Raw genomic sequence first — 21,983 nt, 5'->3', positions numbered from 1 at the left:
ACACAAGCTGCAGGAGTCTGGACATACTGGAGCCCATTCAAATGTAGAAGATACCCCAGCTAGTAAGACATTAAGCTCTTAACTAGGTCTAAGCATGAGGAAATAAAAAACATATATCCGGAGAAGGACTAGATTGGATCTTTTATATATAATCATAATCAGAGCATTCCTAACAGGCCTTCTGTATATCTTCTGCATAACCAAACTGTTAACTAGAAGCATTGATGACCTTATACCTATAGATGTTGCTTATTCTTAACTTTTTTGTGTGTGCTATTGTTAGAAGATGTTTATTTGTAATTCTGATATAAACAATATGTGGACTGCTGACAGTTACAAATTATGTGTGTCTGACAGGTGCAGAAAGCACTCCACAGTCTTTTCTATCGACATGCATTGAGATGAGGAAGCAGCCATTGTGCCGCAGTTTTTGCTAGATGTGTTTGTATCTGACTGTAAAGGGAACCTAACTTCTTCTCTCATGCTGCTGTATCACACCTGAACTTCAGCTGAAATAAGTAAATATTAATAAAGTGAGTGGAGTAGCCAGAAAAGAGCTATATAAGTGTAAGCAATTCTACTGGCTCCATTAAAGCCACCTTTGAGAAGCCACCTTTAAAGGCGCTATATAAAATAAAGTTTATTATTATTATTATTATTATTATTATTATTATTATTATTATTATTATTAACACCCACTAAATAAAGGCCTGATGATTGCTCCACCTCCATAGTCTGGCCTCCAATTTTTTCAGCATAGAACAGTTGAAGCAGGGTTTGACAGACTTATATCAGAACGATACACTTGGGGTTTCCTCACATGAGCTGCAAATGACAACACAAGGTCAAGAGAAACACAAAGGTTTCCAGATTCCACCATCAACCGCAACAACACTGAAGTCACCAACTTTGAGAAGCTCATTTTGGATACCTGTGAGCAGAACTTCAGCCCCGTCACAGCTGAGCTTAAATAAGCTCTGATGGTGTCTGCACCTTCATTACTGACACTTAACACCCATTCCGAGAACCACGATGCACTGTCTGACAAAAAGACAACATAATAAAAGGCACCTAACATTTCCAACTGCCAGCCCAGGTGGAATGCCCTGAGTAAGTGGGGCAACATCAGATCTAAAACATGTCATATTTAAAATTGGCTCCTGCTTACAAAAAAGAGTCAAATTATTTTTGGGAAGAAGCCAAATGATTCCTTAATAATAATTTTCCAAGAGATCCAACCGAATGCTGTGATTAGAGGATTCAAGTGACCCTCTGCCCCAGATTCCATCAGCAAATTTAATAAATGTATCTTAATACTGGACGATCGAGGACTGTTTCAGTACCGTGTCTCAGTCTACACCCCGTTTATTTGCTACTGGTATTTTCTCCAGGTTGTGTGTCATCAATGTTTTTCTTTCCTTTTGTGACTCTTGTCTACATTTCTGGAATTGAATTGAATTGAATTGAATTGAATTGAAGGTGACAGCCCGTACCGACTTCGATATGCCGCCGTGTTCAAATACTGATTCCACCTGGTTTTGCCAGTTATAATGGCGCACAGCTAGGGATTCCAATAAATCTGAAAAAATAAGCCCCAACCAGAAATAGTAAATGGTGGTTTCTGTGGAAGAGCGTCAGACCTTCAGGAGAAAAAAATAAATCATTGCAAAACATAAACTGCGGTGGCGCGCTTGTTGTTTACCTTCGCCACGTGCCTACGTAATGCGCGCTCCCGCCAACCCCCCCCCCCCCCCCTCACCAGCGCTTATTAACTGGCAGCGACCAGCAGGGTCCCCTCCTATTGGTGGAAGGGGAGGGGGCGGGTCGAATCCTCATTGGCCGGGGCCCGCGGGCCGGGGCGGGGTTTCGCGGGAGCTGGCCCGTTTCGTAGGTAACAAGTTCGAATGTAACGGATCGGCAGGACAGAAACAAAACAAAAGCCCAGGCTGCAGCAGCGCTCGAGCTGACGCTGTGATATCAACGCACGGAGCCGTGCGCGAGCCAGCTGGGTCCAATTAGCCGAACGTGCGGCGGAGCCACACGGCCGATCCACGCGTGGGAAGCAGGGGGGAAACAGCGGAGCAAAACCTTTCTTTGATGAAATATTTCTGGGGAAGAGAGGACGGAGGGGGCTCGCCTAGCAAACACTGTCGACGCTCCTACCAGACTCTGCGTTGAACACCTCGGGCGAATCGTCGCGTTGTGTTTAGACCTAAATCCAAAGATTTGTTATTTCGGAGAAAGTCTTGAGGCTTTTGTTTTTGAGCAGAAACAGCCCGCAGTAGCGCGTAGCCGAAATGCAACCGATGGCGATATCTCACAGCTAGTTTTTTGTTTTTCGCGTGGAATGTCGCTGAGGTCTCGCCATTCCGCAGTTCGCTCGGCGCTCAGGAGTAAAAACAGACATACGTGATCGCCGCCAATGAATTGCAGGGGTCGGGCGCTGCAATTAATAAGCAGAAATATGAAATGCAGTAACAGACACTGAAGACGCCTCGCCATCGGGCTCAGACCGCAACAGAGAGAGGCTGATAAAAGGGAGAAAATTGCCTCTCCACGATTTGACGAAGAGGAGGAAATTAATTGAGCGTAAGTATGGTTTTCTGGGGACATGCGTTCAGGGAAGACTAAAGTATTGCTTTAAATTAGTTTGATTGCTAATGTTATTTTATGGACTTTGCGAATCACTGAATGTGGCAGTTGTTTGGTTTGAAAGAGATCTAGCTGGCAGTGTTTTGGGATATTCGTGTAGGGAATAAAAGGTCTCTCTGGGTCATTATCCCAAATAGGTTTATGACATGCGGGCCAGCGCTTCTGAATTTTTGTAAAAAGAAAATTAGTTGGGTTTTCAAATCGATTTTTCAATTAAAAGAGGCGCGTGTTTAGGTGCTCTCGGCGATGGAACAACTAGGTCACAAAGCAGAGAGGACGCGGAATGCAAACACATGACGTCACCCGCTTCTGGGCTGGATCACGGGTTCAGTTCGATGCAGATTCCAGTCCCACTGGGTCCATTGTGATGGAATCAGGAAAACGAGGCAGTTGTCTTTCTGAAAGGGTGGGCATACGCACTGACTTCATGAATGGAAATCGGAAACGCATACATGAATCGTAGCCGCAAGTTTAATTTTCTTAGTTATGATTAACAAACTAAAAACTAGTTTCCTGTGAAGTTGTCCCCGTTTTTTAGATTTATTTTCTTTCGAGTACTTCCGCTGTTGATTGCGGTTATAGAGGAGTGTAAGATAGTCCATGGGTGATTAATTTCCTCTTAATTTGCTTGTTGTGCGTTTTAGATTGATTGCTTATGGGTTAGTTTTCCAGCAGCACATGACTTGTGTAGCATTTTTTTTTTGTCGCGCAGGATTCTTGATTTTATATAATGTCCTCGACGGGTCCCTTCATCTTCTTCCTTTGAGAGCACATATCCGAGATAAACCCATTCTTATTTAGCGTGTGTGCATCAAATGCTCGTGTCTATAGAAACCTTGCGAGCATTATGAAGTCATGCCCAGATCGGCTCTACTGCACATGCTCCGCATGCGTTTATCCCGTATTTGTTTACACATCCGGGTCTGTGATCGTCAGTACCCTGCTCCCGCCCCCTCTTGCCCGCCGGGTGGCCGCTTCGCCTGTCAATCGCGTCGTGATTCGCCGTCGCGGCCCCCCGCCCCTTTGTGACGTCGCCCGCGCGGAGCCAGCAGGCCAGCTGAAACAGACACAAAGAAAATAACAAAGCGGACAGGAGCGCGCCTGCACAGCCTCCGCTGTTACAGCGCCTGACGTCGAACCGGACGAACTAGATACACACTTATCTGCCCCCCCCTTTTAAAAAAAGGAAATATCTAATTTACCCTAAAGATCTTCTATGTTGGAAAACTGGAGAAGGAAAGAGGTCGTCACAGGTGGTGAGTTTCTAAGTGCTAAATTGGAACGATTAAGGGAAATTAAACCAGCTGGGTCTGATTTCATGCTAAGCGCACAAACGGTTCCACTTCTTTTGTTTTTATTTATTTTTGGGGGGTGAAGGCCATCTGTTTTGACGTGGGTGAAATCACGCTTGGTTCGAAGCTTGGAAGTCTAATGCTACCGCAGCTGACTGCTGAATTAGTTTGAGATTGGCGCAGTATCCTTCTCCTGGGCTCCTACAGTTCGAAAGCGAACACTATGTTAGATGGTGATGGATTTAACATATTTCTAAAAAAATAACCTGGAAATCGTAACCCGCGACGTGCGTTCTTGTCTGGAGTTTTTTTTTTTCATTTTCACGCTTCAGGTATGAGACCAAAACTGCTTCCTTTACGGCCTCCATAGAAAACATTACCCCTCCAACATTGTTATGCAAGTGTATTTCTCAACATTTAACATCAGTCAAGAGGGGAACACGGGTCGTCGTAAGCAAACACGTTTCCCCGCACGTAATAAACCCCGTTGTTCAGACTGTCACGGCTGCACTTATTGTTGCAAACTCCAGTCGGGCTTGCAGAAGACAGAAGATGCGCCGATGGCTACTTGATCTATAGGCTAGGCAGGGGGAGCGTGGTCTCTTTGTTTTTGTTTTTATTTTTATTTTTTTCTTTGGACTCCGTAGAGCCTTCCAAGACTAGTTATCAGAACGTGCTGTTGAGAACACGGGTGAGCCAGTTCACGACTTTGTTTGAAAGTGGCCTAGACGTCGAGTTTCGAGACGGAAACGTGTTCCTCTTTTATTTTGTTTTTGTTGCGCTTCCTGTTCGGCGAGCGCCGTGGTCTGTGTGTGCGGTGTGCGCGAGCGGACGCGCGAGCGCGCGCGCGCCCAGGTGTCAAACCTTTTTCATTCGCGACGTGACAGCTCGCGTTACCGGTGTGGGGGGGATTTTTGTACCCCCAAAGTTTTTTTTTTGGGTGGGGTGGGGAATAAGTTCGTTTTTGTCTTCGGGCTTGTTTCAGAGTCGGAGTGGGAAAGCTCCTGTTCTTAGGTTAAGGCTGATCTCGCTGTGTTCGGGGTGTAGTAAAGACAGCGCACGCAGTACAGAAGCACCGAGTGTCCAAAATAAACAAAACAAGTGTACACAGCGGGCGCCTTTGGGTGTACCTGGTTCAGCTCTGTGACCGCCTCCTCACTCGTGAATTTGCTACCAACTCTAAATCATACATTTATAAATAGAACAGAGCGCACGTCAAAGAGCCCCGAGAAGAAATGTACTTTTCCATATTTAAAGACGTGTAAGCTTTAATAATAAAAAAACCTCGAAGCCTTAAAGTGGCCTTTGCCGAGGTGAACGCTTCATTTGAAAGAGCGCCGGCGAAACCACAGGCGGACTCGTCCCCTTTTCCCTAACTGCGTCCTTCCCACGCGTGGGCTGCAGCTCTTTGTGGACGAAACTCAATGCGGCGAGCTGCTGTGGCGCCCCGGCAGGGGCTACCCGGGGTACCCCCGCCTCCAGCCCGTGTGCGCGGCGAGCAGAGGAAAGCAGTTAACCGCTGTCACAGCAGTAAATCTCTTTCTGCAGCCTCTCCCATAGGAAATAGGTTGTATTTTTGTCTTGTGTTGCTTGCCGTCTGCTACGGTTGACTTTTTTTTCTGGTGTTCTTGCAAAATTTATTACAGCTCCCTCTCGCTTCTGCTTCCCGTTTTCTCACTGTTTCTGGCCTCGATGCACAGTTTTATAAGTGGCTGGTGTTTACCCGTGTTTAAAAGTGAAATGCGTGGCTTGTCACGTGTGCTTGCTGTGGGTAAAAAAAAAAAGGGAACGTTTTCATGATTGCCGGCTTGAAATGGGGCTGCCTAGTTTCCGGCGAGCAAAGACGATTCTGTGTTAGAAACCCACCACAGCACCGCGGTGACAGTGCTCCAGATCAAACTGTGCCACCTTCCACCACAACTGTGTGAGATTATTGTGTAGGAATACAGGAGTCATGGTCTTACGCGTGAATACAGGAGTACGCGTGATGAGGGTCTGTCAAGAGCAGAGAAACTAGCTCAGTTCAGTAAAACATTCTGTACAGCAGCCTGCCTGCTAGTCTGGCAGTAGTTCTCAGTATGTAGCATCACTCTAGAAACACATCAAGCTGAATTTCCTGTTCTTTTGCGGAAACTCTTGTGCTGCTGTGCGGAGGAGCAAGTGTGGGTTTAGGCTGTGCACATGGTTCCTGTTCTAAGCTGCCTCCTGAGCCGGGGAGATTTTACTATGATACTTGTGATTTTCTGTTTTGCTGTTGTGCAACACGGCTCAGCTGATTAGCCATGAGCTCCAAGGGCCCTACATATATCTGTGGGCAAAAAAAAAATGTAGTCACCCAGTTGCATGGCCGCTGAGACGTACCGGATGTTTTGTGGTTTGAAGTTTCAGTCTGTTAGGCTGGGATTTTTTGCAATGAAGTTGACATCGATGCATCGCTGATGGGCATCCGCGGTTCCTTTTTATGAGTCTGCTAGCTGGATGCTAAGCTGCTGGGAATTTCTTTTTTTTAAATATCATTAAGACAAGCTCTAGGGGCCCCATAAAAGATGCCATTCATGTTTTCTATTATATGTTTAAAAATTGCCAATGCAAACACCTTCTGATTGGTCTTGTAGGTACAGGATGGAGAAATAAGGGGTTAATTCCTTCGATCCGTGAAATCTGACACCCCTTCTGCTGTCTGGTCTTTTTTCCTTTTCCCTGACTCGTGTAGACGTGGGGCGTTAGGCAGCTAGCTGCAGTCACAGCATTGCTGTGCACAATTGCAGATTCTAAACGGGAAGACAGTTGTCATTTGATAGCACCTCAGCATGAGCATTGAAACCCCTGCCTGAGGCACAAGTTAAAACTGCACAGAAGTGCATTTAAAATGAAACAGGAGGCACTTCTTTCCCCAAGTGGGGGTTTGGGAATTTGGAATGAGCTATCAAGCCCATGTGGATTGGTTTCCTCAAAGAAACGGCAGGGTGAGCTGCTCAGATCAATAAGCTTACTACCTGTTAGGCTGAGTGGCCTCTTTATCGTGACCTGTCTTGTTCTTATTAAGTGACCATGGGTCAATTCTGATGCCTTCGTCCCATCTGAAAGACCAGATCCATACGGGTCCAATTCAGCATAGATTTCACCTTTTCTAGTTTCAAATGAAGATCAGTTAAGTAGGGCTTACAAGAATAAGCATTTAAAAAGATTGAAAGGTGCATTGAGCTGTTTTTTTGGCCTGAAATAGTGAATAAAATATGAATAAGTGAGGTCATGGTCACTCATGGTCTTTTTGTTTGTCTCCCCTCCCCTGTTTCCTTCTCTGTCCTGCAGGTGTCCATTTCTCTCGTGGTGCTTGTGTGGACCGAGCCACACACCCACTCCAGAACAACGACGGCTTTTGCTTGCATTTTTCAGTGTTTCTTCTGTCAGCAAGTCCAGCAGAGTTGTAACTCTTCCAGCGCCAGCCCCGAGCTCAGCGAGGAGCAGCCCGACACGGAGATGGTGAAGATGACAAAGTCCAAGACTTTTCAGGCGTACCTGCCAAACTGTCACAGGACCTACAGCTGTATTCATTGCAGAGCGCATCTTGCGAACCACGATGAGCTCATCTCGAAGGTAAGAGGTCTCAGCCCCCACCCGTTTTCACAGTCCTGGGGCGGCTGTCAGACTCCTGATTCCCTTCAGTAGTCAGCTACAGTAGGCCGCACCCAGGCACTTTTCAGCTCGGCGATAAAAGCAATTTAAAGCATAAATCTCCTTACAGTTAAAGTGCCAAAGAGTCTGGGGAACTGAGCACAATGCTGCTTCAAAGTTGTGCTTATGTGGCATTTTTGACTTTTCCAGTAGAGTAAAGAACTTTGTTCATAATCAGAATAATTACAACAGTAATATCTCACGCTTATATAGCGCTTTTCTGGACACTCCACTCAAAGTGCTTTACGGGTAATGGGGGTCCCCTCCACCACCAGTGTGCAGCCCCACCTGGATGATGCGCCAGTCCTCTCCCCACACACCAGCTCTCAGTGGGGAGGAGAGCAGAGGGATGAAGTCAGTTCAGAGATGGGGGTTATTAGGGGTAACACCCCTGCTCTTTTCAAGAAACGCCCTGGGATTTTTAATGACCACAGAGAGCCAGGACCTTGGTTTTACATCTCATCTGAAGGACAGTGCCTATTTACAGTACAGTGTCCCCGTTGCTATACTGGGCCCTGTACTGGTCCCGCTAACAGCTCTCCCAGCAGCAACCTTAGTTTTTCCCAGGAGGTCTCCCCTCCAGGTACTGACCAGGCTCACGCTGCTGGGCTTCAGTGGGCTGCCAGCTGTGAGTTGCAGGGTGATAGAGCTGCTGGCAGAATCACTTTGCCAAGTACATTACAAGCACAAGGAATCAATATTAGGTGTTCGCCTCACACAGAGCACGTGTACAGATCCACAGCTGTGTACGCTCCACGGCCATGTCCCTGGGTTCTGGTTAAGCAGGGTGATGACATTGGGGAAGACGCTCTGCGGAGGCTGGGCAGGTCTGATGGCGTCTCCCCGAGGCAAGGTTCTGAAACGCACGGCGTCTTGCATCAGGGGAGTCACGAAGAGTCATTTCTGCTCACTTCTTTTAGTCTGAGTTTATAAGGGTCTCCAGTAGATCGCTAATGGCACAGTGGGCCATGTGTGCCGGTAACCAGCTTGAGAGACTGGTAGCACTGCGAGGGTGAAGCCTTCATGTTAGGAGACCAGCTTCTTCCTGACAGACTGGGACTTGGACGGTTCTACCCCCTGGGTTGGCTGTGGCACTAGGACAGCCATCGGAAGCCCTGCCTGGGTGTGCTGGTGTGTCTTCAGTGGTGATGTGCGTGGGGAGAAAATGGGCCGTGGGCTGTGTGTAAATGAGTTCAGACCTACGCAAGGGTACGATTGCAAGTTCTCCAGTCAGAGATGAAGACTACAGATCCCTTTGTGTCGGCCAGTCTGTTTTTTCTGCACTCCGTTCATCCAGTTGCTCACTAGCTCGAAGAAATAAAAATAGAAATTGCAGTTAAACACCGGCGTGCCCTGTAGGTCAGATCGATAAGGTATGCTGCAACGCCAAACCCATTTCCAGTCTCATGAAAAAAAAAAATCTTGATTTCACGTGTCCGGAAAGCAAGATAGTGCACCGAGAGAAACTTGGAGAGGTCTATTCTTAGCACAACTGCAGGCTGTGAGTGAGGCATTGCTTCTGTATGTCCAAGGTGAACCCAGCAGCTGGTGTGGACAGCGGCCAGGCTGCAGGTGTGATCTTGGCAATGTCAGACTCAGGCGGGAGGCGTGGGGGCTGTAAGGCATTCAGTTCCTCAGTGTCATAAGCATAAAGCATCTGTCAGAGCTGTATTAATACACCATGCACGAGTCAAGTCTATTCAGTCATAAGCCGATTATCGCGTATGAGAAGATGATGCCCTAAACCCCAGCATTTTTTCCATTGGTACAGCAAAGTGTGCTTGTCAAAATCAATTTGTATTGACTTTATCATAGCAGTCAGCATTATGAAGCTTGTCCTGCTGGCGCACAATACATTGCCTGCAAACAAGAACCCCAAGTTTGATCACTTTGAATATTTGATCACTGTTTTATTAGTATAAAGATCGTACTGATCTAAATTAAACAGTTGCACTGTGCTGAAACAGCACAGATTTGCAGAGCCAGTTTAACCTAGTTGTTCATTATGTAAATTCAGGAGGTGCAGGGGGTTAATGAAATCTGATTCTGTTTGTAACACTTTTCCTCTAGTCTAATACTGATGGTAAAATTATTTTCCTAGGCAGATTGGGCACACTGAATTTAAGCCTTTCATCGTATCGGAAAAATGCCAAGACTATAGATTTTCACTTCCTGGATGCTTACATCTGAATTAATTTCCAGAGGTTTTTCTCTGCTCCCCTCATTAGATTATGTAATAGCAGCACAGGGCTTTACTTTGGCTACGAACTGCACGTAACCTTCATTTGGAAACAACAAATCAGAAATATAAAGGCTTGGGTTCTCTCTCAGAAAAGTTCAGTGTGGTAATTGACTCGGAGCTTGAGCATTTCTGCTGATCGCAGAAGGAACAGTGTTGGGTATTTCCTCTCCTTAATAAGGAGCTTAATTCAGGTCGGAAGAAAATGCTTTAATAAATCAGCACCTGTACATGTATTGTCATGGCTTAAATACTTTGCATGAAAGAAAGATTGGAAATGGGCACAGTACTTAACCTAATAATTTCCATCAGGCTTTCCTAGTTTAAAGACTTAGGGGCCGACATATTTTTGCAAGCTGGTTAATTGATGCCTGGCGTGTGACTGAAGGAGAATGTAGTCAGTCTAGTCACTCAAGTGTCACAGGTAATGAAAAGAAGCCATCAAGTATTTTCTAAATGGCTTTCTGTGTTTACATGTCTGTCTTCCCTTGGGTCCTGATGCCAGCAGTGAAGATGACTGTTACAGCTCGTTTCACCTCTGTTCACCTCCTTCCTCCAGGAAGTATCTGCAAAACTAAAACTTTACCACACTCTTGATCTTAAAAAAAAAAAAGTGTAAGAGTGTAGAGTCGGAGGTGAAGTTTTTGTCCGTGTGTCTCGGCAGGTGCTCTCAACTGCCCATCTAAACAGAAGCTTTTTTTTTTATTTCTCTTTAAAAAAAAAAAAGTATTCCACAGCTAAAACCTCGTTTATCTCCCCTGTCTCCCTTTTCAAATCAGCATGCTTCTGCCGTGACGCAAGGTGGTAAATGCGTCTGGAGATCAGCAAGAGAGCCCTGAATGCAAAGCAGGCCTGAGCTGCAGGGCACCCTTTCCCTGTCCGAAGGGAGGGAGCTTCATGGCGCCTCTAGGAAAGGGGCTGGAGAGGACGAGCTGCCTACTGCAGCAAAGGTCTTCCTGATGGCCAGTTCTGCAGCTATTTATAACTGTGCTCAGGAGGCTGTACCTTCTGAGCCTCTCGCCCGTAACCCCGTAATGCTTCATGAGGTGAGGTATTACCCTTAAGCTGATTATGCCAATGGAAGGATGATACTGTGAGGCTCATCTTTTCCATTGAGCGCTGCCAACTGTTTGCCTCAATTAGGCATCAATTTAGTGTGGTTTTTGTTTATGTGCATGCAACAGGTTGAAAGGGCTCAGGGTGTATCTTGCCTGTGTAGTGCTCTGCACCCTTGACAGCTGAGCAGCTGTAGTTCTTATATTGAACGCGATCATCAGGAACGTTTGTTCACAGAATTCTAGGTTTTTCCATGAATTTGCCAGGTTAAACCAGCGGTTTGTGTTCTTCCCTTGCTCCCTGCAGTTCGGGGGAAGAGACTGTTCTCTTTATGGGCCTGGCGTCCTGTCATGGGAGGATGGAGGGGCTGGTTTGCTGTGGTGCATCGCCCTGTCTCATTGTTCCCCTTGGCCCCGCTTTCAGAATTAAAAAGAGGGTGTGGATTTTGCCCGGCTGGAAGGTTCTCAAAACTCCACTGGTATTATTCTTGCTTTAACACATTTCCTGATAAAATCTGTGGCGTTCTGAAAAGGAATTTGCCTGAAAAGGTGGAAACTGTTTCAGCTGGAGACACCCGGGGCTGCCAGAAATGTACGTTGTTAGGTATTTAGTAACAAAGCTGCAGCACATGGCTTTGCGTTTCGGCACACCAGCAATGGATACTTCCTTTTCTCAGCCCTTTACCCCAGCAGAGGCTGGAGAGTGGGCAGGCAGCCAGCAGGGGATACAGGAGACTTTGCTCCGAGTTGAGCTGAGCCTTTCTGCTCTCAGCCAAGCTCAGAGCAGGCCCGCCCCTTCCTCTTCGGGAGCTCTGCTGTGTTGTGAAGTAAGCTAGCTTACATAACAAACACCTTCGTTGTTCTTCTTAAAGGGTTTCTTGAGTTTAGATGATGGATGCTACAGTGTTCTGCAAAATCGTGATTCCTTCCGTTTCTTCAAAACGACTCCATTCGGAAACGCAGATCATTTAAGGATAAGGGATCTGCGTTGGAAATGTCTTGATTTCCGCCTGATTCTGTCTGATAGAATCTTCACACCGCACTTGACTGGGCTGTTGCACATTCACAGAAGTGCTCTTTCATGTGAAGTAGGAAACTTAATCAAATGAGGAACTGTCTTTCTGAATTAGCAGAGCCTGGCAGGATTCTGGTGATAAGAGGCAGCAGTAAAGAAAGCTTAGCAACTCCACACCACCCTCAGCAGTGGGCAGGGGTGCGTGTTCCAGATTCCATGTCTGGCTGTGTACGTGCTTGTGGAAAGATCTTTAGAAACATTTTGAAAACAAAATCACGAGTTCTGTGTCATCCTAGCAAGAAATTGAGGTTCTGAAACACTCGCGAAACCTAATATTTAGAGATCTTGTGTGGCATCAAATAAAATACAGCCCTAAGGTTCCTTGTCGGGTGTCTAGAATTTGTTTATAGCTGTATTGACATTTACCAGTTGCACACTAAATATGAATATAGAAAAATGCTGTTTTCTCCAAGCCTATTTCAATAATTCAAACAGTAACTGCTTAGGTGTTATTGCTGTCTAGGTTTAATGGATTAATGTTGCTGCATTAAATGATGGAGCTTTGAGGTGTTATCTGATGGGTGCAAAGCTCTGCTTTTCACAGTGATAAGGTGGCTAGAGCAGGATCCCTGGCAAGCATCTACAGTTCTATTAATGAATAAGACCTGTAGAGTAGATCACAGGTGGTTTAAGGCCTGGTCAGTGTGGAACTGAAGATGCTTCCTGCAGAAATACTGGAATATAAGTTAATGGAGCTGTAACCATGCTTAAAATTCAGACCTCTCATCCCGTGCGAGTCTTTTTTTCCCCAGAGATTAACCCTGATATAAACCAGCATTATAGATCACAACGAATATCATGGATACAAATTTTTTTTTTCTTGGATACAAGTGATCTTTTTCTATATTGTGTCTAGGCATTTGTATTGGAGTGATCTTGGTGAAGCACTATGTTCAAGTGAAGAATAGCTGTGCCTCACCAGGGGTTTGAACCAGCAGCCCTCTAGTTAGGTCTACTTATCGCTGCCTGTACATACATAATCAGTGAATGTATCCACACATAGAGAGGCAGCCACTGTGAGATTGCTGAATCGCATGAATCGCTCTATGTATTCCTGAGTATAGTAGCAAGAAACCTTGCCATGCTCCAGGGAAACCTGATTTGCAGTATGATTGTACTTTGCTCCTAGCTGCTCTCCTTCTGTTTCGGGAAGAGCCACGTGACATCCTGGAGGGTTTGTGCTCTCCGTGATGCGTATCCCGCAAGCAGCCGAACCCAGGGGATGTGGGAGTGGGCAGGTTGGCACCACAGGCTTTCCTGAACGTGGCAGACGGGCGGCATGCTTGAGGAATGAAAAAGACGAGCGAGACTGTGCGCCAACCTCTCTGCTTCCTAGCGGGGATGAAGTAGGAGAACCGATCTGGTTTGGCACTTGAAATCGCCTCGGAATGATTTTGCTTCTGCAAGCACAGAGCAATGAGCTCCTAGCAGGTAGCAGTAGATGGACCATCTCCACTTGCGTTCAGTCTTTCCTGACATTTATTCACCAGACTGTTTTCTTTGCCCTGTTACAGGGATAAGGCAAGATTTTGGAAGAACTACTTGTAGTTAAATCCTTAAATGGTCATTTAAGGGATATATATGAGCACATGTCGCTTGGGAACTAGTAGAGAGCCATGCCACCGAAAACTCAAATCCTGTTCATGCTCAAATGCCCTTGGGAAGTGCTGTTTTCCATGCGAGTTTTCTAAAATGCAGTTCACTTCCAGTCCTTTTGCGCTCCCTGGTTTTGTTTTTTGCTTCTGCCATGTTTTTCTTTTTTAAAGTTTTCGCAGACCCCAGCTTGCTCTCCATGAGACACACAGACAGGGAGAGAAGCTGGGGGTCCGAGCGCAGGGTCAGCCATTCATACGGCGTCCCTGGAGCAGTTGGGGTGAAGGGCCTTGATCAGGGGTCCAACAGGGTAGGATTTCGTGGGACTCAAACCGGCAACCTCCCAGCCACAGCCACAGGCACAGATCCTGAGCCACAGAGCCACTGCCCTGCCCATGCTCTGTGGGAGGCAGCTTCAGTAGTGCAGGGCTTGGCCATTTGGAACGGGTACTGTGTGGTGCCAGTCGCTTGTTCCACGGTAACTGTGGAGCCTGTTCTCCAGCAGATGTGCCGAGCTGGCAGCACTGCCCCACCTCCTCTTCAGAGTTCCCCCTGAAGGTCACTCCAAAGTGAGAACCTGCCTCTCCTCCCAGAGAACAGGCTCTCCTTTTGTGGCTTTGTTGACTGATGTAAGAAGACGTGAGAGGGAGAGAGAGAGACGCAGAAGCAGCAGCTGTCGGCTTTGTCAGCCTTTGGTAAAGCTAATTTGCTGTGGAAAAGCAAAGCCGATCTGATTGTCGTTCGTGTGGTGGTGACAGACACCTATTTACAGGACACCACTCTGCAAACGCACGCACAGACGAGCCTTTAGGGCATTTCTAGCAAACATACTTTTTTTTTAAAAAAAATGCAAAACGCTCTTAACCCATTTGCCTAGTTTTTAATGTGGTTTAACCCACTGGCTGCTTTGCATCTGCTCTGATAACTTTTTTTTTGTTGTTCCTAAAACATTGCCCCAAAAGAGCACTTGTTAAGCTGCTGCGTAATCATCTGTTCCCCCTAACACCCCCCCCTGTGTTGCCAAAAACAAGTATTCAATTTTTTTTCTCCTAACGGAAAGGACAATGACAGCAGCTCTTGCTGGAGAACATGGGGGGGTCAGACCACCTGTGTTCCCAGGATGAGCGCTGAGCAGATTGGAAGCAGATGTCTCATTGGAGCCTCCTCCTCCTCCTCCTCCTCCTGGTGCTGGCCTTCCTCCGAGCTGCAGCTTTCACCCACTGTGATGGGGACACCAGCACAAGTGCTTCTCCAGATGGACAGTAAAACGTTTCGTGTCAACGTTCCAGCTGCTCGCTGGAGTGGCTTTCCGAGAAGGGCTCTTTACGCGGAATGACGGTAGCTAACCAGCACTCGGCGCCAGCCGCCCTCAAAGGGGCCATCAGCGAGCAGGCTTAGCAGTTCAAACCACACCTGTCGTCTCCAAATGCTGGGGGGGGATGGCAAAACACCTGTGGAGCACTTTCGAAACGGAGCACGTGAGAAAGGGAAAGAGGTGCCTGCGGTGCGAATCGTCCTGCGCCTGGGTTTGCTCCATCACAGGGGCGCTGGCCTGCAGGGTTCCCAGCCTGCACCTGGAATGTGCTGCATACCGTCGCCCTTTGCTGTGCTGCACTGGCGCCGTTCCAGCGGAGCACAGCCCCCCTGTGATTCTGCGTCGGGGTACACCCAAAAACACAGCGAGGGGTTTGAATCGGGCTGTGGCCTGGGGGAGCCGGGAGGAGCCACTGTTTTATGAACTCTCCTAAACGGTGCGGACGCCACGTGCTGTTCCGCTGGCGCTTTTGAAAAGTATTTCTGCAGGGGGGAAAAAAAACCCCGAAAGCCTTTGGCTCGAAGGCTGGTCCTCTGGATTGTTCCTGGCAGGACATTGCAGGAGCTAGAATTCGTGGAATGAACTTGTTCATGGCGGTAGGGCATAGCTGTTGAGATTTTAATAGTGAAGGCGCTGGGGCAGGGAGCTGCGTCAGCATGCGAAGGCTGCGGAGGAACAGGTAAAAGGTCATTCCATGCCAAGAGGAAAAGAAACACCTTTTCGGCCGTGGGGCATTGCCGTTTTTAAATACCGAGGAAGGTTATTGTGCATTATGTTCTGCAGAATCGGGGACGTATTGTGAAGAACCACGACGTGCATTTACGTCTTCAGCCCCGTCTCGTCACATTGATGCCCTTCAGCCTTCAGCTTGGGGGATAACAGGATTACAGACAGATCTGTGTTTCTCTCTTGTCAGAAAAACAACAAGCCGAGAGAGCTGAGGCAGGAATGTGCTTGTGTTCTGGGCAGCGCTGGTGGAGCTGCGCTCGGAATGAAAGGGGGTTTTGTGAGGAAGGCCTGCCAGTGTGCAGGCACCCATTAAACCCTCACTCCAGCAGGCTCCGGCTTTCTGGCAGACCCCTCGGAATCTGTGTACAATAGGGATATTTTATTATTTTAATTCGGGCACAAAGGAGGCCTGCTGTAACCCATTTAAATAAATCTGTAGCCTGTGAGAGATGCACACACAAAAAGAGTGCGTTTCATACTTAAAGCACACATTTATGTAACGCGCATGCTGGCATGCAGCCGAGCTGAACAGTCGGGACGGGCGTTTCTTCCACCAGGTCCTAGTGCCCCCCTCACCCGCTCTGCCCTCCCTCGCTACCTGGGCTCCATGTGAAACACAAAGGCACTGTGTGGCTGTGCCCCTTCTCTTCCCAGTCACTCTCAAGTCTTCAAGTCCTTACTTTTATACAGCTGGGCTTCCCTTTACTGAAATGTAACACATTTTCATTGCCTTTCGACTTACGTGAACTCTCTCTCTCTCCCCCCCCATTTCCTTGAAGTCATTCCAAGGCAGCCAAGGCCGAGCCTACCTCTTTAACTCTGTGTAAGTATCACTGAAACTTTTTTCTTTGCAAGTAAAAGATCCCTTTTGGGAAAAAGGCCGATGCTGAATAATCTCATAGGAGCACGGTCGCAAATGTCAGGCAGCCTTTTGGCCCACCTAACCTGCTTTCCATGTAGTCTTCACTCGCATCTTGTCCACTGCTTAGCAGAAAAAAACGCTGGGCTGACCCTGTCAGCAACCTCTGGGGCTTTTAAATGCTTGAACAGAAAAGACTACAAGGGGACCTGAACAAGACTTAAAAAGGTTCAGTTCCTTCACTCTGTCAGTGGAGGACATCCCTATAAGCCCCAGATTGTAATTTTAACTTTTTACTTTTCTTAACTTTTATTGTGCCTAATTGTTTTTTCATATGACTTGGGTGCCACTGACCTTTTGGTTTTTGTCTGTGTCCGCCAGTGTGAACGTGGGCTGTGGTCCGGCGGAGGAGAGGGTCCTTCTCACTGGTTTACACGCTGTGGCCGACATCTATTGTGAAAACTGCAAAACCACTTTAGGGTGGAAATATGTAAGTCGTTGGTCGGTCATCCCTTGACCTTGAGCACAGAAACTCCCCGCCTCTGCTTCTTGGGACTGTTCTGGCTGTTTGCCCCTTAATTGCACCTGGAATTTATAGGAATTTGCTTCATTAGGTTTTGTAAAAAAAAAATGCTTCATAATTTGATGCCACTTGACATGTCTCGATATTTGTTTAAAAGAGTTTTTAGTTTTGTAGTAAGCATTTATAATCTCACTAGTGAGGTCATCGAGAGCTCCAATAGAAAGGGACTAGAGGATTCTGATGTCTGTGTGGGGAAGACAGTCCCTCCCCCGATGACATGTCCCATGTGTCCACACCTGGGCTTGAATAGTCACGCTACTGGACCATGAAGCAGTTGTCTCGTGATTCACCCCTTAAAAGGTTAATTAATTCATCTTAACTGAGTTATTACAGGAGGGGGTAAAAGCATTTTCCTCTGTTTCTATCTTTGGGTTAGCTGTGACGTTAATTGTACCTCTGCAGTGCCAACCACGGATAGGTGATTGTCAATTGGCTAATTTGCTGTCTTTCTTTGTTAATTGAATGCTTTCATAGCTTCTCACCAGTAGGATATGTACTTCAGTAAAAAAGGAAGCACAAGTTCTTGGTTTCTGTGTACAGTTATTTCTACATTTTGATCAACATCTATAGTTTCTTTTGCAAGTACTTATCGCAGCTCTGTCAGAAGCACTGTGTACCAACCAGTAATACTTCACTTCAGAACTAGAGGCTAGAAGTGACAGAAACCGTTTCGTAAGGTTCAAAGCGCTGGCTTTATACACTGAAGAATCATAAAAATACAACTCAAAGATCACTACTGATGCTGATTTTCTTTTTAAATTCCGTTAAATGAAATCTCTGCTTGACCCCCGCAGGAGCATGCCTTTGAGAGCAGTCAGAAGTACAAAGAAGGAAAATTTATAATCGAACTGGCTCACATGATCAAGGACAATGGCTGGGAGTGACCCCTGGACCTCTTGAGGATGTTGGCTGTTTCATGCCCTATGCTCTGTCCAGGACTTTGCAGACTGACCCAGGGGATGGAGGACATGTTTTCCAGGTGTCTCCAAGCTTGTCGCAACATTTTACAAGAAGATGTAAAAAAAAGAAGACAAAAAAATCTTTGATGTTAACCTTTTCTGTTGCCTCGTGAGGGGACGGGTGGGGGGGGTGGGGACTCTTTCTTCTGTTACTCCCTGTCAAAGATTTGGTGTTTTCTATTATGTGTGAACCACTATTTAAATGAGAGGCCGCTATTCAGAAAACCTTTTATTTTAAGAAGAAAAGCAAGAAACAAAAACCTTGTGGTTTTAAAGAGTGGGTGTCCACATTTCTCACGAGAGACTTTTACCTGACGGCAGACTGATGTTACTGGTTAGCATTGCTCTTCTTTCAGCTCCAGTCTGTTTCTCTCTTGCTGTGCATGCTTAATTTGCAGTGTAATAATGGGATATAGCTGACGGCTGTGTAGAGGTAGGGAGCAGTACTATGTAGCAGTGTATAGTGTTTTCTAAGTGGGAAGGGGATTGCAGTGAATTGGTATTTTGTATTAATGATATCACCTGTGTACCATCTACTCCTTGTTGTTGTTCTGATTACTTCACTGTGCATCTGTGGGCACACCTGGTACTATACCTTACAGCACCTGCAGGTGTTGGTCGTCAGCCGTAGAAGGTGCTTGGGGAACTTACAGACGATTGCTTTCAGTGGCATTTGTGGCTGGTCCCATATTGCAGCAGTACTGAAAAAAACAATGCACTGGACAGTAGGGGAAACGAGCAGACATTAGACCCCTCTTTCTCCCCCTCCGTATCGGCGCATTAAGAATTAAAACAAGCATACTTGAATGCAGCAACTCTTGCACTTTGTGGAGGTTCCAGATTTCATGAGAGTTTAGAGGCAAAAAAAAAAAAGTCTGTTTTATCTGCTCTGTGTGCTCTTCATCTTCATGGCCTTTCCTGGTGACGATTGAAAGATTGTACTTGAATTCAGGTTTGAATGATGGCTGGGAAAACTGCCCCTTTTGGAACTGTGATGTGTGAATATTCGGAAAGAGAGAGGCCGAAAACTGGCAAAGCCCTGATCACCTTTAGAAATAATCGGGGGCAATCTTCTGTTTCTTTCATGATGACACTAATTTCTCTCTTTGCTAATTTGTTTAAATCCATGCATTAGAAACATTACTGTCACGAGGGTTTAACGATCCTGAATATTTTACAACATCCTGCTGCTGCTAAAAGAAAAATGAATCAGTCCCCAGCTCTGAGGTTCTTCTTCTGCACTTTACTGTTGTACCAGAGTGTCTGAATGGTCTTTGCCTCTAATCAACATGAATCTTGTGCCTCTTCAAAAGATATTGTCTCTCCTGTTGTGCAGTGCATAACTTGTGCTCCCTGAGGAAGTGTTATGGTTTAAGGCACGTTTCCCTGAACGTATTCACCAAAACCTAATTATGCTATATAGCGAATGAAATAAAAAGTTACTTTTTTTTTATAAATTATATTGGCATCATTTGGGTGGTTGTGGTTCTGACTATATCGGCAATTTTTAAATTGGGTGGGGGATTTTGGTTTAGAAACATTTTAATAGTGTCGACGTTGCATTACAGAACCCCGTATTCTAGAATCTTCAGTGATATTATTTCTTGGGGTGTGAGGAGGGGAGAGGACAAGCTTTTTTTTTTTCTTTTTTTTTTTTTTGGTGAAGCCAAGACTTGGATTGTTGGAGACTGTTGAAATGTAGAAAAGGTCGGTCTGGTTACACGGCCTGTCATTCAGCACGTCGGATTAAACTAAAATGAAATAAAGAAAACGGATATAAAAATAACCTACTTGAAAAACTACAGATGGAAAAACTTAGAAAAGGCGTTTTCCCTGTAACAGTTTTGTACATATAAGAACATATTTAAAGTTTTATACATATTTCTACTGGGTAAGTTCTTTCACTTCCCAACTTGAAGCACTTTTGTTAACTGTACCTCTGGCTATTTTGTGTGTGTGTGTGTTTTTTTTTTGCTGTCACTCTGTATCTTTCTTTCGGAGCTGATAGCGAGCGTGAAGATTTATAGCTTTTTTTTTTTGTTTCCTTTCTGAAGTCTTGATGGCAGTACAGTCGCTAGCTCTTTTTCGGGAGCCACACGGACTTAGGGTGAGCTGGTTTCTCCTGGACATGTTGTTCTGTGACGGTAAACGGGAGAGGGCTGGCGCAGTTATTCATGGAAAAAATAACTTTTCGGAACCTAGAAGCCATTGTCATTGCGAAAACAGTCGGATTAAATCTCGGGTTAAAAAGAAGGAAACAAAAGGGCAAAAGCAGATTATGAGTTAGTGTATTAAAGAGTTAAAGAACAGCTGATGCTGTTGTGAGGAAATACCACTAGGGATGACATGATTGGAAAGAAACCAGATTTATAAACTTTTAAAAACAATGAAACTGTCCCTTTCTTTGGGTATCTAAAGAATCTTGATTTGTGAGAAGGAGTTTACTCTCATTGTTGTGCAATGACACTGGCTGAAGCTTTAGAACTGTTAATATATTAGAGATGCTACTCTAAAGACATTATTGTAGGGTATCTTGGGGATGCAAAGGAAAGGATTGTAAGTTTGAAGAGTGTTATTTTCATAGGACTGTTAAAATATTATAAGGTCTAAAGCATGTTGTATTTATAATGGTTATATTGAGTCGTGCCTGATTTTACTTCAAATGCAAAAAATATGCTTTCTTTTTTTTTCTTCTTACTTGGTTACATTGCTTCGCTAATTGTCTTAGTAAAGATGTACGTCACATTTGTCTGTTTTTTTTTTCACTGTAATCTACTCCAGATATCACAATAAACTTTGAATGGGATTTGTGTCGGGATACTCACTTACTGTAGTGGGGGGTTGTCTCTAGGCGTCTGTGAGCGAACTCAGATCTGCTGTGCACGTCTGGGATTGTACGGGCGGGCAGAGAGTCCGTTCCCTCGGGATCTCGGGATTCTGTGCAGCTGCAGGTATGGATCAGGAGCGATTGCCTTTGGGTGTGAAATGGAAAACTGGGCCATTTCCACAATCGCGAAACAAAAGCACTTGTTTGGCCTTGCACTTGGTTCCAGGCATAATGCACAGGGCCTTGAGGCTGAATGGGGTGGGTTTGAAGTCGTAGGTCCCAAGATCGATGCGAAACCTTCAGTAGCTCCAGGAAGGGGATACCTGAATGCAGTAACCCTTGCACTATGCAGAGTCACAAATGCAAAAAAAACCATGCCTTTTCTTTTTCTTGGTTACGTTGCTTTGTGCTGATCGAGGAGTTGACTGGTCTCCCCCTCCTGCACCGCCGTTGCTACTGGCGAGATCAGGGACCTCTTTAAACCGCGACAAGGCCGAGACTCTCGGATTAATGAGCCGCTAGCAATCGAATGAATTTCTCTTGAGTTGTAAAGGAAAAAACGTGAATGATTCCTTTGTAGTTTTAAAGAATTTCACCAAAAGCTGGTGCCTTTGTTTGTGTGCAGGCCATGTCTGCTCTCCTGTGCATTCATTTCTCTTTCCTGCTGAGCATCACCTCTGTGCTCCTCCCTCCTCCCTGGCTGTACTCCTGTAGCAGCTCCCTGGCTCATTCCTCGTGTGTCCTCCAGGGCAGGTGAGTGATGACAGGTCAGCTTTCAATACGATTCTTCTCTGCTCCGTGTTACTTGGAATTTGGCCGAACTGTTGATTGGTGCAGCTGGTTCCTGCACGTCTGACATTCAGAAGGTGTCCACTTTTTCCTCGTGCCTCTCGGCTCTCCAGTGTCCCCGCCGCCAGCTTTTCTGATGCTAGTTTCATCGCTCGGCTTCACCAGGTGTGTACAGCAGCCCTCACAAGCACCTTGGGGCCTGTGTTATTACAGTGGGGTTGGGCAGCAGCTCGTCTCGCTGGAAGCGATACAGGGGGTGATCAGGTCCGCCCAGTCCATCACTGGGGTACAGCTCCTCTCTACTGTGGACATGTTTACAACTCGCTGTCTCAGGAAGGCTG

General features: G+C 46.1%; 1 protein-coding gene across 7 annotated transcripts; it reads left to right on the top strand.

Moving 5' to 3' along the window:
• Positions 1-1,899: 1,899 nt before the first annotated feature.
• ypel1 (yippee-like 1) lies at positions 1,900-20,832 on the top strand. Of its 7 annotated transcripts, none has more exons than XM_088618225.1 (6): positions 1,900-2,589; positions 7,257-7,541; positions 10,638-10,904; positions 16,405-16,448; positions 16,866-16,974; positions 17,862-20,832. In XM_088618225.1, the coding sequence occupies exons 3-6, from the start codon at positions 10,698-10,700 to the stop codon at positions 17,949-17,951; spliced, it is 450 nt and encodes a 149-aa protein (XP_088474351.1). In that variant the 5' UTR covers positions 1,900-2,589; positions 7,257-7,541; positions 10,638-10,697; the 3' UTR covers positions 17,952-20,832. The 7 variants fall into 7 exon arrangements, with proteins under 7 accessions (XP_088474351.1, XP_088474357.1, XP_088474355.1 ...); XM_088618226.1 differs by lacking the exon at positions 1,900-2,589 and adding an exon at positions 3,693-3,908; XM_088618227.1 differs by lacking the exon at positions 1,900-2,589 and adding an exon at positions 4,470-4,635.
• Positions 20,833-21,983: the final 1,151 nt, after the last annotated feature.

This window comes from Lepisosteus platostomus, chromosome 24, assembly GCF_059453375.1.
Source record: "Lepisosteus platostomus isolate fLepPlt1 chromosome 24, fLepPlt1.hap1, whole genome shotgun sequence".
Classification (NCBI taxonomy): domain Eukaryota; kingdom Metazoa; phylum Chordata; class Actinopteri; order Semionotiformes; family Lepisosteidae; genus Lepisosteus; species Lepisosteus platostomus.
The sequence above is the reverse complement of the archived record's forward strand: the minus strand, read 5'-3'. Positions and strand labels throughout refer to the sequence as shown.

Bases quoted from the DNA above. Each gene is read 5' to 3' on its own strand.
- ypel1 (XM_088618225.1), top strand. From the start codon at position 10,698: ATGCAAAGCAGGCCTGAGCTGCAGGGCACCCTTTCCCTGTCCGAAGGG. The intron at 10,905-16,404 runs GTGAGGTATTAC...ATTTCCTTGAAG, and splicing joins ACCCCGTAATGCTTCATGAG to TCATTCCAAGGCAGCCAAGG. The intron at 16,975-17,861 runs GTAAGTCGTTGG...TGACCCCCGCAG, and splicing joins CCACTTTAGGGTGGAAATAT to GAGCATGCCTTTGAGAGCAG.